General features: G+C 38.7%; 1 protein-coding gene across 1 annotated transcript in view; it reads left to right on the forward strand.

Moving 5' to 3' along the window:
- LOC129527454 (sodium/hydrogen exchanger 9B1-like) overlaps positions 1-15,739 on the forward strand; it is a 47,252-nt gene that overhangs the window by 11,877 nt on the left and 19,636 nt on the right. The window contains 1 exon segment of the mRNA XM_055364698.1: positions 5,065-5,237. Within this exon segment, the coding sequence (XP_055220673.1) occupies positions 5,065-5,237 (173 nt within the window).

A 15,739-nucleotide genomic window follows, 5' to 3' on the forward strand; every position in this document is an offset into this window, starting at 1 on the left:
GGCAGATCACGAGGTCAGGAATTTGAGACCACCTTGGCCAATATGGTGAAATCCTGTCTCTACTAAAATTACAAAAAATTGCCAGGTGTTGTGGTGTGCACCTGTAGTCCCAGGTACTTGGGAGGCTGAGGGAGAAGAATTGCTTGAACCCGGGAAGTGGAGGTTGCAGTGAGCCGAGATAGCACCAGTGCACTCCAGCCTGGGCAACAGAGTGAGACTCTGTCTCAAAAAAAAAAAAAAAGAATGATGAATATAGGCCCCCAATTTCTTTTGGATTGTAGAGTATCTTATAGTTCTTATAGTTCCACTGTTAGCCTGATGGGATTCCCTTTGTATGTGACCTGCCCCTTCACTTTAGCTGCCTTTCATATTTTTTTATTTCATGTTGACCTTGGGGAATCTGATGACTCTCTGTCTTGGGGATGGTCATCTTGTATAGTATCTCACAGGATTCTCTGCATTTCCTGGATTTAAATGGTGACTTCTCTAGCAAGATTTGGGAAATTTTTGTGGGCAGTATCCTCAAATATGTTTTCCAGCTTGCTTGTTCTTTCTCCCTTTCTTTGAGTGATGCCTTGAGTCATATGTTTGGTCTCTTTACATAATCTCAGATTTCTCAGAGGTTTTGTTCATTCTTTTTTGTTGTTTATTTTCATGTGACTGAGTTGATTCAAAGAAGTGGTCTTTGAGATCTGGGATTCTTTCCTCAGCTTGGTCCGTTCTACTGTTAGTACTTGTTATTGCATTATGAAATTCTTGAGGTGCATTTTTCAGCTCTATCAGTTTAGTTTGGTTCTTTCTTAAAATGCCTATTTCATCTTTCAGCTTTTCTGTCATCTTATTGGATTCCTTAGATTATTTGGATTGGATTTTGACTTTCTTCTGAATCTCAATGATCTTTGTTTCTATCCAGATTCTGAAATCTATGTCTGTCGTTTAGTCCTGGTTAACAACCATTGTTGGAGAGTTAGTATGATTGCTTGAAGACAGGAAGACATTCTGGCTTTTTACATTGCCAGAGTTCTTGCACTGGTTCTTTCACATCTGTGTGGGCTAAGGTTCCTTTAATGTTTTGACTCACTGTCCTTTGGATGGAGTTTTTTCCTTTTTTATATTCTTTAATGCCCTTGAGGGTTTGACTGTGGCACAAGGTAGTTTCAGTTAAATGGCTTCATTTCTGGAAGATTTCAGGGGGCAAAGGCTCAGCTCAGCACTCCTGAACTGCATGCTCTAACTTTGCAAGGCTGGTACCATACCCACAGATTTGTTGTCTGGCCCTTCAATGTTAAGCACTAAGGTGTTCCCAGTCCACTGGCAACAACACTCTGATGGGGTGTGCCAGCCAAAGTGCTTCACTGTAGTGATTGTAGCAAGGTCCCCACTCACACATATGTGCCAGCAGCAGCAGCACACAGCAGTTATGCATGTGTTGGCGGGGTGCAGTGCCGGCAGGAGTGGGATGGGGGTGTTCTGCATACTTGCACGTGCCAGCCGGGGCAATGGTGCTGTGGGGTGCACTCATGTGCCGCTGGAGACAGAGTGGCAGCATCTTCATGAGTTTTATGTTATCATTCTAGAGCTTTAAAAATAATGTTCTGGACTTCTAACAAATGTATTTGTGAACCCAGAGAAAAAAAGAGTATTATTTTGTGCATTTTTATGTAATCATACCCAAGAAAATTTTACTTTACAATTTGTTCTTTTCACTCAACAATAGTCTCGAGGTTTATCCATCTCAAGATGGATACACATGTAGTTTATTCCTTTTAATTGTATAAGATTACATTGTATGTCAACAGCAGATTTTATTTACAATGTTATAACAAAAATAGCATTTTATTTGTCTCATTTTACATAAATATAAGTTTGTCTAGAATAGTTACCTGGGTTACATGCATTTTTAGTTTGATATATACAGCCAAAATCCTTTTGGTATGGCCACTTTAATTTGCCCTAATACCAGTAGCTTATGAGCATACCTGTTGTTCTTGAAAATCCTTGCAAATCCTTGATGTTATTAAATTTTATAATGTTTTCCAGTCTGATAATTGAAAAAATGGCATATTTTTGTTATTTTAATTTGCATTTATGTGATTATTCACAAGCTTGAATATCTTTTATATATGTGTTGTCCTTCAGCTTTTCCTTATCTGTAACTAGCCTGTTCATATCTTTGTCCATTTTTTTGTTGAGTTGGTCTTCTTTATTAATTATATCTGTTATATGCATTTGTAAATTATATGTACTGCAAATATCAGTAGATATTTAATTTTGTTTGTGATGATTTTTTTCACTCTAAGAAGTGTATTTTGTTATTTTCAACAGACAGAATTGCCAATACACAACACCGTTCACTTGACTTTGAAAATGAAAAAGAGAAAAAGGGGGAGAAAGAGCAGAATTGCTTTTGAAGTAGTACTTTATTATAGTACTTTTGAAGTTGCTTTTGAAGTACTACTTTAATATAATTGAATGTATCAAAATCTCTTTTTATGTCTAATGCCTTTGTATGTATCAAAATCTCTTTTTATGTCTAATGCCTTTGTATGTATCATTCAAAAGTTCCTTTTTACCTCATGATCACAAATATATTATTCTACATCTTTTTGTTGTTGTTGTTCAGAGTCTTGCTGTCACCCAGGCTGTAGTGCAGTGACATGATCTCAGCTCACTGCAACCTCCACCTCCCAGGTTCAAGTGATTCTCCTGCCTCAACCTCCCAAGTAGCTGGGACTACACGCATGCACCACTGCACCCAGCTATTGGTTTTGCCATGTTGGCCAGGCTGGTCTCAGATTCCTGATCTGTCCGCCTCAGCCTCCCAAAGTGCTGGGATTACAGGTGTGAGCTATCACGCCTAGCCCACTACATTTTCTTATTACTACTTTTCCTTTTGAGCTTTTAACATTTATTATGTGTAAGGATCTATCTATATTCCTTTCCACATAAATAGTTATCTCAGCACCATTTGTGAAAGATTTCTTTCTTTCTCCCACTGATTTAAAATACCAATTTATGATGTAACAAATCCCATAGATTTGCTTCCACACTTTGTATTCTCTTTTCTTCCAATTTATTTTGTCTATTTATATGTCACTATTATTCAGTTTTAACTATTTCACCTTTACAAAAACAGTGTCTGGTTTTCTTAAGTTTACTTGATCTTTCATTCTAAGATCTTATTCTTCCAAATGAATTTTATAATCAGCTTGTCAAGCTCAGTAAAAGTCCCTGCAAAGATTTTGATTGGTGTATCTCTGATTAATTCATTTGGGGGAGAGATTACCTCTTTATATTATTGAGGCTTTAGCTGGGCATGGTGGCTCACACCTATAATCCCAGCACTTTGGGAGGCCAAGGCAGGCATATCACTTGAGGTCAGGAGTTCAAGACCAGCCTGGCCAAAATGGTGAGAAACACTGTATCTACTAAAAACACAAAAACTAGCCAGGCGTGGTGTTGAGCAATGGTCAAATTGGGGCTTTTTAGTTCACACTTGTGAAATGTCTCTCTAAGTATTCAGGTATTATCTTAATTATTATATTATTATATTCACAATTTTTATAAAAGTATAGACTGTCTTCACAGTTTTGTTCTTAGATACTTTGTGTTTTTAATTGATGTTGTGGATTAAATTCTCTTTGATCACTTATTCCTGGGGAAGCCAGCTGCCATGTCCTGAGGCAGCCCTGTGGAGAAAACCTCATTGGAAAAAACTGAAGCCTGCAATGGCTACATGAGTAAACTTGGAAGCAGATCTTCTCCACCCCACCCTACCTCATGGGAAATCTTAAGTCAAGGCATACAGCTAAGCCATGCCCAGATTCCTGACCCACAGAAGCATAAGACAATAAATATTTGTTGTTTTAAGCTGCTATGTTTGGGGATGACTTGTTAAGCAAAATGAGAAAAATAATACAACAGGTGATTACAATGTGCAGCAGAGTTCAGGAACCACTGAACTAGACCAGTATGTTGTCTTAGCGAATTCTAGTCTCTTCTTGAGCCCACAGGGAAATCTGTAGCATAAACTGTGCCATAGAGTTGTACAGCCGGAAGCAAGTCTCACATCAGTCCGTCATTGGCAGATGCTGTCTGGAGGGAAAGTAGAGGGGTGCACAACCTCTCTAGTATTCCCAGGTAGGTGCTTGTCAGCAGGACAAGGGTTCTAGAAACCTGCAGATATTAGCAGCCAACAAGAAGCACTGGGAGATGTGTTCATTGACCTGGTAAATGGATTCTGGCAGGAGCACCAAAAGCATTTTTACACAGGATATACTTCACACTTTATAAAGCAAATGTAGAAGAGATGAGGTGAAATTCTGGATAAGATATGCCAATAGAAGGTATTCTGAGCAGGAGCCTCCCCATTCCTCATGGGTGTCATCAACCACTCCAGAAATGTTCTCATTTGCCTTTGTAACTTAGGTGGCCACACTTGTTTTTTTGGGCAGACAACTCTGTTCCTTCCTTCCTTCCTTACTTATTTACTCAAGAGGTAGGAAATGTGTGGAAGGTAGATTTGTCTGACCATTCTTACAGTGCTACTCCAAATAATCAACTATTTGGTTTCCCCAGAGGTCTCTCCTGCTCTCAGCATCTGTCATTTCAGGGCTTGGACCACTTTTAGAAGCATATGTATCTTTTGAGGCAATCTTATTTACACACATTTTGGTTTATGGTTTCCTTTTTTCAATGCTAAATTGTCTGTCTCTTATCTTTCTGGCATATACTTAGTTTCTTGTCCATTGATGATTCACCTTTTGCTTTCTAGTTAGGTTATGAATTTTTCTATGACCTTTACATCTTCACTTCAAAGGATTTAGGAATAGAGGGAGAGGCTGCAACCTGTGCTCAGCCCAACATTTTAAACCACGTCTGTATAAAATTTTAGCCAGCACTAAACAATGCATGAAAAGTTTTATCACCATTAAATTGCATTCACTCAAATTTGAAATTCTTCTAAACAATGTTTGTTATACATTTATTATAAACTACTTGTACTTATAAAACACCACTTGATTAAAAAGATGCTTTTAAATTAATTTTCATTCTTTCTTTCAGTTCTGTTCTAGGTGCTGTCTCTCTTGCTGTTGTTGTCCTTTACACGATGCTGTTGCAAGAAAATGGATATGGTGTTGAGGAAGACATTCCAACCTTACTAATGGCTGCTAGCAGTATGGATGACATTCTGGCTATCACTGGATTCAATACATGCTTGAGCATAGTCTTCTCCTCGGGTAAACAAGAAAATATGACAAGCACCAGATCATTCATGACCTTTTTTGTTAGTTCTTTAAACAGGGTTTCCGGCTTTGCTTCTTCATTTATTAACTAAGACTGTTCAATTTAACATCTTTTTAATCTCCATAGAAAGCTCATTCCAGACCAAGGAAGATATTTCAGTGGCTTAAGATACCACTACTTAACACACATGATCTCACTTTAATAATCATATGACAATTAATTTGATAAACCATATTATTACTATTTATCTGCTTATGTTGCTTTTGAATTTTATCAGTTCTCATTAGAAAAAATTAAGCAGCAGTATTATTTGTACTACTAATATTTTAATAGGCACTTTTGAAATGTGCCTTTTTGGCCATCCTAATAAACAGATGGTTGCTCTATTATAAGACGACATAAACATACAGAGCTGGGACAGCCATATGCCTTTTTGGTAGTGTTAGGACAAGCTCCTGCACCAGTTCTGATTCCCAAGGTGATATCTGGTCTTGAATATCACTACAGAAATTGTGAAACTAAATATTTCCACATTAAGTAATGATTTAATTATCTGCAATGTTTGAGTCTTCTGTATTATTGAAGCACTAAACTATTTTTAAGTTGAAAAGTAATATATATAGTTTTATAGTTTCTCTTAAAATAAGAAAATATAAATAAATAAGAAAAAGAGGAAAAGTTAAAAATAAAATCTGCAATAGTCACATCCAGAAGAAAAGAATCATTTCCTTCTGAACCTTTTGATATAAACCCACCCATATTCCCTTCCCTTCCCTTCTTCCCTTCTTCCCTTCCCTTCCCTTCCCCTCTCCTCCCCCTTCCCTTCCCTTACCCCTCTCTCTCTGTCAAATATTCTTATAAAAATCAGTGAATATTGACCAGTATGTTCTTTTATTTTTTTTTTTTTTGAGGCAGAGTCTTGCTCTGTCACCCAGGTTGGAGTGCAGTGGCACAATCTCAGCTCACTGCATGCTCTGCCTCCCGGGTTCATGCCGTTCTCCTGCCTCAACTTCCCAAGTAGTTGGGACTACAGGCGCCCGCCACCATGCCCGGCTAATTTTTTGTGTGTTTTTAGTAGATCCAGGGCTTCACCGTGTTAGCCAGGATGGTCTTGATCTCCTGACCTCGTGATCCACCTGCCTTGGCCTCCCAAAGTGCTGGGATTACAGGCGTGAGCCATCCCACCCGGCCTAATATGTTCTTATAACCTGAATTGTTTTACACTTAACTGTATATCACAAACATGTTTCTTTTCAGTAAATGTGTTTGTATATCATTTTAAATAGTTGTTTAGCTTAATGAAAGGGTATTCAATGTGCTGCATCATGATTACTCATCCTGTTCAAAATTAAAGTTAACTCCAATATTTGCTATTAAAATAATGCTTAGTTGTGCTGCTATAAAAATATTTTTTTAAATTAAAAAATTGGCCGGGCATGGTGGCTCACACCTATAATCCCAGCATTTTGGGAGGCCAAGAAGGGTGGATCACTTGAGGTCAGGAGTTCAAGACCAGCCTGGCCAACCAGTATGGGGAAACCCCATCTCCACTAAAAATACAGAAAGTTAGCTGGGTGTGGTGGCACAGGCCTGTAATCCCAGCTACTCAGGAGGCTGAGGCACAAGAATCACTTGAATCCAAGGGGCAGAGGTTGCAGTGAGCCAAGATCACACCATGGCACTCCAGCCTGGGTGACAGAGGGAGACTGTCTGAAAAAAAGAAAAACAAAATTCCTCTTCCTTTTGCTGGCTACTATGCCAAACACTGAGAATAAACAGTAGGCAACAACATTAGCTTTTATTGAATACTTGCTTGGCTCTTGTTCTAAGTTCCATATATGTCACCACTCATTTACAGGTAAGGAAACTGAGAAAGATGTTAAGTAATTTACTCAATGACAGAGATCCAATAAGTAGGGGAGCCAAGATGCAAATCTGACAGTCTCACTCCACACCCACACATTTAACTCTTCTCTTCTCCACTGCCTCCCAACACAACAGAGAGACAAGATCAAATGGTGCATGTTCTCAAGGAGCTTGTATATTAAAGAAAAATTACAAATGGGATGAATATTACATTGTGAAGGTTAATATTAAGTAAGTGTCAACTTGATTGGATTGAAGGATCCAAAGTATTGTTCCCGGTTGTGTCTGTGAGGGTGTTGCCAAAGGAGATTAACATTTATTTAGTGGACTGGGAAAGGCAGATCCACCCTCAATGTGGGTGGGCACCATAAAATCAGCTGCCAGCATGGCTCGAATAAAGCAGGCAGAAGAAGGTTAGGAGAAGCTGACTTGCTGAGCCTTCTGGCCCTCATCTTTCTCCCATGCTGGATGCTTCCTGCACTCAAATATCAGACTCCAGGTTCTTTGGCTTTTGGACTCTTGGACTTACTCCAGTTGTTTTCCAGGGGCTCTCAGGCCTTCATCCAGAGACTCAAAGCTGGCCTGTCGGTTTCCCTACTTTTGAGGTGTTGGGACTCGGACTGAGCCAATACTAGATTCCTTGCTCCTCAACTTGCAGACGGCCTGTTGTAGGACTTCACTTTGTGATGGTGTGATTCAATTCTCCTTAATAAACTCCCTTTCATATATATATATATATATATCCTATTAGTTCTATCCCTCTAGAGAACCATGACTAATACAGATTTTGATACTGAGGTAATGGAGTATTGCTATAAGATACCTGAGAATGTGGAAGTGACTTTGGAACTGTGTAATGTGCAGAGTTTGGAACAGTTGGGAGGACTCAGAAGAAGACCAGAAGATGTGGGAAAGTTTGGAACTGCCTAGAGACTTGTTGAATGGCTTTGACCAAACTGCTGATAGTGACTTGGACAGTGAAGTCCAGGCTGAGGAGGTCCGAGATTGAGATGAGCAACTTGTTGGGAACTGAAGTAAAGGTCACTCCTGCTATGCTTTAGCAAAGAGACTGGTGGCATTTTGCCCCTGCCCTACAGATTTATGGAACTTTGAAATTGAGAGAGATGACTGAGGACATCTGGTAGAAGAAACGTTTGTTGTTGTTGTTGTTATACCTTAAGTTCTAGGGTACATGTGCACAACGTGCAGGTTTGATACATAGGTACACAAGTGCCATGTTGGTTTGCTGCACCCATCAACTCATCATTTACATTAAGTATTTCTCCTAATGCTCTCCCTCCCCCAGCCCTCCACCCCCCAACAGGCCCCAGTGTGTGATGTTCCCAGCCCTGTGTCTAAGTGACCTCATTGTTCAATTCCCATCTATGAGTGAGAACATGCGGTGTTTGGTTTTCTGTCCTTGTGATAGTTTTGCTGAGAATGATGGTTTCCAGCTTCATCTATCTCCCTGCAAAGGACATGAACTCATCCTTTTTTATGGCTGCATATATTCCATGGTGTATATGTGTCACATGTCTTAATCCAGTCCATCATTAATGGACATTTGGGTTGGCTCCAAGTCTTTGCTATTGTTAATAGTGCCACAATAAACATACATGTGCATGTGTCTTTATAGTAGCATGATTTATAATCCTTTGGATATATACCCAGTAATGAGATTGCTGGGTCAAATGGTAATTCTACTTCTAGATCCTCGAGGAATTGCCACAGTGTCTTTCACAATGGTTGAACTAGTTTACACTCCCACCAACAGTGTAAAAGCATTCCTATTTCTCCATATCCTCTCCAGCATCTGTTGTTTCCTGACTTTTTAATGATTGACATTCTAACTGGGGTGGGATGGTATCTCATTGTGGTTTTGATTTGCATTTCTTTGATGACCAGTGATGATGAGCTTTTTTTCTTGTGTCTGTTAGCTGCATAGATGTCTTCTTTCGAGAAGCATCTATTCATATGTTTGCCCACTTTTTGATGGGGTTGTTTTTTTCTTGTAAATTTGTTTGAATTCTTTCTTTGTCAAATGGGTAGATTGCAATTTATCTCCCATTCTGTATGTTGCCTGGTTCACTCTGATGGCAGTTTCTTTTGCAGTACAGAAGCTCTTTAGTTTAATTAGATCCCATTTGTCAATTTTGGCTTTTGTTGCCATTGCTTTTGGTGTTTTAGTCATGAAGTCCTTGCTCATGCCTATGGCCTGAATGGTATTGCCTAGGTTTTCTTCTAGGGTTTTTATGGTTTTAGGTCTAACATTTAAGTCTTTTATCCATCTTGAATTAATTTTTGTATAAGATGTAAGGAAGGATCCAGTTTCAGCTTTCTACATATGGCTAGCCAGTTTTCCCAGCATCATTTATTAAATAGGCAATCCTTTCCCCATTTCTTGTTTTTGTCAGGTTTGTCAAAGATCAGATGGCTGTAGATGTGTGGTCTTATTTCTGAGGCCTCTGTTCTGTTCCATTGGTCTATATATCTGTTTTGGCACCAGTACCATGCTGTTTTGGTTACTGTAGCCTTGTAGTATAGTTTGAAGTCAGGTAGTGTGATGCCTCCAGCTTTGTTCTTTTTGCTTAGGATTGTCTTGGCAATGCAGGCTCTTTTTTGGTTCCATATGAACTTTAAAGTAGTTTTTTTTTCCAATTCTGTGAAGAAAGTCATTAGTAGCTTGATGGGGATGGTATTGAATCTATAAATTACTTTGTGCAGTATGGCCTTTTTCATGATATTGATTCTTCCTCCCCATGAGCGTGGAATATTCTTCCATTTGTTTGTGTCCTCTTTTAATTCATTGAGCAGTGGTTTGTAGTTCTCCTTGAAGAGGTCCTTCACAACCCTTGTGAGTTGGCTTCCTAGGTATTTTATTCTCTTTGTAGCAATTGTGAATGGGAGTTCACTCATGATTTGGCTCTCTGTTTCTCTATTAATGGTGTATAGGAATGCTTGTGATTTTTGCACGTTGATTTTGTATCCTGAGACTTTGCTGAAGTTGCTTATCAGCTTAAGGAGATTTTGGGCTGAGATGATAAGGTTTTCTAAATATACAATCATGTCATCTGCAAACAGGGACAATTTGACTTCATCTTTTCCTAACTGAATACCATTTATTTCTTTCTCCTGCCTGATTCCACTTTTCAGAACTTCCAACACCATGTTGAATAGGAGTGGTGAGAGAGGGCATCCTTGTCTTGTGCCGGTTTTCAAAAGGAATGCTTCCAGTTTTCGCTCATTGAGTATGATATTGGCTGTGGGTTTGTCATAAATAGCTCTTATTATTTTGAGATACATCCCATCAATACCTAGTTTATTGAGAGTTTTTAGCATGAAGGAGTGTTGAATTTTGTCAAAGGCCTTTTCTGCATCTATTGAGATAATCATGTGGTTTTTGTCTTTGGTTCTGTTTATGTAATGGATTACATCTATTGATTTGCATATGTTGAACCAGCCTTGCATCCCAGGGATGAAGCCCACTTGATCGTGGTGGATAAGCTTTTTGATGTGCTGCTGGATTCAGTTTGCCAGTATTTTATTGAGGATTTTCGCATCGATGTTCATCAGGGATATTGGTCTAAAATTCTCTTTTTTGGTTGTGTCTCTGCCGGGCTTTGGTACCAGGATGATGCTGGCCTCATGAAATGAGTTAGGGAGGATTCACTATCGTTCTTTTTTTTTTTTTTTTGGACGAAAAAAGAACTGGTTAATTTTTTTGATGTTTTCAATGTTGATATTTTTTCCAAGAATTAGAGAAATATCTCTGGATGGTTATCTAAAATTTATAATTTTTGTACAGATGGTATGTAGGAGAGTGTCATAGTTTTTCTATTATTATACTTTAAGTTCTAGGGTACATATGCACAATGTGCCGGTTTGTTATGTATGTATACATGTGTCATGTTGGTGTGCTGCACCCATTAACTCGTCATTTACATTAGATAGATCTCCTAATGCTATCCCCCCCCCCACTCCATGACTGGCCCCAGTGTGTGATGTTCCCCATCCTGTGTCCAAGTGTTCTCATTGTTCAATTCCCACCTATGAGTAAGAACACGTGGTGTTTAGTTTTCTGTCTTTGCGATAGTTTTCTCAGAATGATGGTTTCTAGCTTCATCCATGTCCTTACAAAGGACATGAACTCATCCTTTTTATGGCTGCATAGTATTCCTTGGTGTATATGTGCCACATTTTCTTAATCCAGTCTATCATTGATGGACATTTAGGTTGGTTCCAAGTCTTTGCTATTGTGAATAGTGCAGCAATAAACATACGTGTGCATGTGTCTTTATAGCAGCATGATTCACAATCCTTTGGGTATATGCCCAGTAATGGGATGGCTGGTTGAAATGGTATTTCTTGTTCTAGATCCTTGAGGAATTGCCACACTGTCTTCTACAATGATTGAACTAGTTTACACTCCCACCAACAGTGTAAAAGCGTTCCTATTTCTCCATAGCCTCTCCAGCACCTGTTGTTTCCTGACTTTTTAATGATCGCCATTCTAATTGGTGTGAGATGGTACCTCACTGTGGTTTTGATTTGCATTTCTCTGATGGCCAGTGATGATGAACATTTTTTCATGTGTCTGTTGGCTGCATAGATGTCTTCTTTTGAGAAGTGTCTGTTCATATCCTTTGCCCAATTTTTGATGGGGTAGTTTGATTTTTTCATATAAATTTGTTTAAGTTCTTTGTAGATTCTGGATATTAGCCCTTTGTCAGATGGGTAGATTGTAAAAATTTTCTCCCATTCTGTAGGTTGTCTGTTCACTCTGATGGTAGTTTCTTTTGCTGTGCAGAAGCTCTTGAATTTAATTAGATCTCATTTGTCAATTTTGGCTTTTGTTGCCATTGCTATTGGTGTTTTAGTCATGAATTCCTTGCCCATGCCTATGTCCTGAATGGTATTGCCTAGGTATTCTTCTAGGGTTTTTATGGTTTTAGGTCTAACATTTAAGTCTTTAATCCATCTTGAATTAATTTTTATATAAGGTGTAAGGAAGGGATCCAGTTTCAGCTTTCCACATATGGCTAGCCAGTTTTCCCAGCGCCATTTATTAAATAGGGAATCCTTTCCCAATTTCTTGTTTATGTCAGGTTTGTCAAAGATCAGATGGTTGTAGATGTGTGGTATTTCCGAGGGCTCTATTCTGTTCCATTGGTCTGTATCTCTGTTTTGGCACCAGTACCATGCTGTTTTGGTTACTGTAGCCTTGTAGTGTAGTTTGAAGTCAGGTAATGTGATGCCTTCAGCTTTGTTCTTTTTGCTTAGGATTGACTTGGCAATGCAGTTTCTTTTTTGGTTCCATATGAACTTTAAAGTTGTTTTTTTCCAATTCTGTGAAGAAAGTTATTGGTAGCTTGATGGCGACGGCATTGAATCTATAAATTACCTTTGGCTGTATAGCCATTTTCACGATATTGATTCTTCCTATCCATGAGCATGGAATGTTCTTCCATTTGTTTGTGTCCTCTTATTTTGTTGAGCAGTGGTTTGTAGTTCTCCTTGAAGAGGCCCTTCACGTCCCCTGTAAGTTGGATTCCTAGGTATTTTATTCTCTTTGAAGCAATTGTGGATGGGAGTTCACTCATGATTTGGCTCTCTGTTTGTCTGTTATTGGTGTATAAGAATGCTTGTGATTTTGCACATTGATTTTGTATCCATTTTGTATCCTGAGACTTTGCTGAAGTTGCTTATCAGCTTAAGGAGATTTTGGGCTGAGATGATGGGGTTTTGTAAATATACAATCATGTCATCTGCAGACAGGGACAATTTGACTTCCTCTATTCCTAATTGAATACAGTTTATTTCATTCTCTTGCCTGATTGCCCTGGCCAGAACTTCCAAGACTATGTTGAATAGGAGTGGTGAGAGAGGGAATCCTTGTCTTGTGCCAGATTTCAAAGGGAATGCTTCCAGTTATTGTCCATTCAGTATGATATTGGCTGTGGGTTTGTCATAAATAGCTCTTATTATTTTGAGATACGTCCCATCAATACCTAGTTTATTGAGAGTTCTTAGCATGAAAGGCTGTTGAATTTTGTCAGAGGCCTTTTCTGCATCTATTAAGATAATCATGTGGTTTTTGTCTTTGGTTCTGTTTATATGATGGATTACGTTTATTGATTTGCATATGTTGAACCAGTCTTGCATCCTAGGGATGCCAACTTGATCATGGTGGATAAGCTTTTTGATGTGTTGCTGGATTCAGTTTGTTAGTATCTTATTGAGGATATTTGCATCAATGTTCATCAGGGATATAGGTCTAAAATTCTCTTTTTTTGTTGTTGTGTCTCTGTTATGCTTTGGTATCAGGATGATGTTGGCCTCATAAAATGAATTAGGGAGGATTCTGTCTTTTCCTATTGATTGGAAAAGTTTCAGAAAGAATGGTACCAGCTCCTCTTTGTACCTCTGGTAGAACTCAGCTGTGAATCCATCTGGTCCTGGACTTTTTTTTGGTTGGTGGGCTATTAATTATTGCCTCAATTTCAGAGCCTGTTATTGGTCTATTCAGAGATTCAACTTCTTCCTGGTTTAGTCTTGAAAGGGTGTATGTGTCCAAGAATTTATCCATTTCTTCTAGATGTTCAAGTTTATTTGTGTAGAGGTGTTTATAGTATTCTCTGATGTTAGTTTTTATTTCCCTGGGCTCAGTGGTGATATCCCGTTTGTCATTTTTATTGCATCTATTTGATTCCTCTCTCTTTTCTTCTTTATTAGTCTTGCTAGCAGTCTATCAATTTTGTTGATCTTTTCAAAAAACCAGCTCCTGGATTCATTGCTTTTTTGAAGGGTTTTTTGTGTCTCTGTCTCCTTCAGCTCTGCTCTGATCTTATTTTTTGCCTTCTGCTAGCTTTTGAATGTGTTTGCTCTTGCTTCTCTAGTTCTTTTAATTTTGATGTTAGGGGGTCAATTTTAGATCTTTCCTGCTTTCTCTTCTGGGCATTTAGTGCTATAAATTTCCCCCTACACACTGCTTTAAATGTGTCCCAGAGATTCTGGTACATTGTGTCTTTGTTCTCATTGGTTTCAAAGAACGTCTTTATTTCTGCCTTCATTTTGTTATTTACCCAGTAGTCATTCAGGAGCAAATTGTTCAGTTTCCATGCAATTGTTCAGTTTTGAGTGAGCTTCTTAATCCTAAGTTCGAATTTCATTGCACTGTGGTCTGAGAGACAGTTTGTTGTGATTTCTGTTCTTTTACATTTGGTGAGGAGTGCTTTACTTCCAATTATGTGGTCAAATTTAGAATAAGTGAGATGTGGTGCTGAGAAGAATGTATACTCTGTTGATTTGGGGTGGAGAGTTCTGTGGATGTCTATTGGGTCTGTTTGTTGCAGAGCTGAGTTCAGGTCCTGGATATCTTTGTTAACCTTCTGTCTTGTTGATCTTTCTAATATTGACTGTTGGGTGTTAAAGTCTCCCATTATTATTGTGTGGCAGTCTAAGTCTCTTTGTAGGTCTCTAAGGACTTGCTTTATGAGTCTGGGTGCTCTTGTATTGGGTGCATATATATTTAGGATAGTTAGCTCTTCTTGTTGCATTGATCCCTTTACCATTATGTAATGGCCTTGTCTCTTTAGATCTTTGTTGGTTTAAAGTCTGTTTTATCAGAGACAAGGATTGCAACCCCTGACTTTTTTTGTTTTCCATTTTCTTGGTAGATCTTCCTCCATCCCTTTATTTTGAGCCTATGTGTGAATTTGTGCATGAGATGAGTCTCCTGAATACAGCACACTGATGGGTCTTGACCCTTTATCCAATTTGCCAGTCTGTGTCCTTTAATTGGGGCATTTAGCCCATTTACGTTTACAGTTAATATTGTTATGTGTGAATTTGATCCTGTCATTATGATATTCGCTGGTTATTTGCCCATTAATTGATGCAGTTTCTTCCTAGCATTGATGGTCTTTACAACTCGGCATGTTTTTGCACTGGCTGGTACCGGGTGTTTCTTTCCATGTTTAGTGCTTCCTTCAGGAGCTCTTGTAAGGCAGGCCTGGTGGTGACAAAATCTCTCAGCATTTGCTTGTCAGTAAAGAATTTTATTTTCTCCTTCACTTATGAAGCTTAGTTTGGCTGGATATGAAACTCTGGATTGAAAATTATTTTCTTTAAGAATGTTGAATATTGGCCCCCACTCTCTTCTGGATTGTAGGGTTTCTGCCAAGAGATCAGCTGTTAGTCTGATGGGCTTCCCTTTGTGGCTAACCTGACCTTTCTCTCTGGCTGCCCTTAACACTTTTTCCTACACTTCAACCTTGGTGAATCTGACAATTATGTGTCTTGGAATCGCTCTTCTCAAAGAGTATCTTTGTGTTGTTCTCTGTATTTCCTGAAGTTGAATGTTGGCCTGCCTTGCTAGGTTGGGGAAGTTCTCCTGGATAATATCCTGAAGAGTGTTTTCCAACTTGGTTCCATTCTCCTCATCACTTTCCGGTACACCAATCAAATATAGATTTGGTCTTTTCACATAGTCCCATATTTCTTGGAGGCTTTGTTCATTTCTTTTTACTCTTGTCTCTCTAACCTTGTCTTCTCACTTTATTTCATTTATTTGATCTTCAATCACTGATACCCTTTCTTCCACTTGATTGAATAGGCTATTGAAGCT

This window comes from Gorilla gorilla, chromosome 18, assembly GCF_029281585.2.
Source record: "Gorilla gorilla gorilla isolate KB3781 chromosome 18, NHGRI_mGorGor1-v2.1_pri, whole genome shotgun sequence".
In the NCBI taxonomy this organism is placed as follows: Eukaryota; Metazoa; Chordata; class Mammalia; order Primates; family Hominidae; genus Gorilla; species Gorilla gorilla.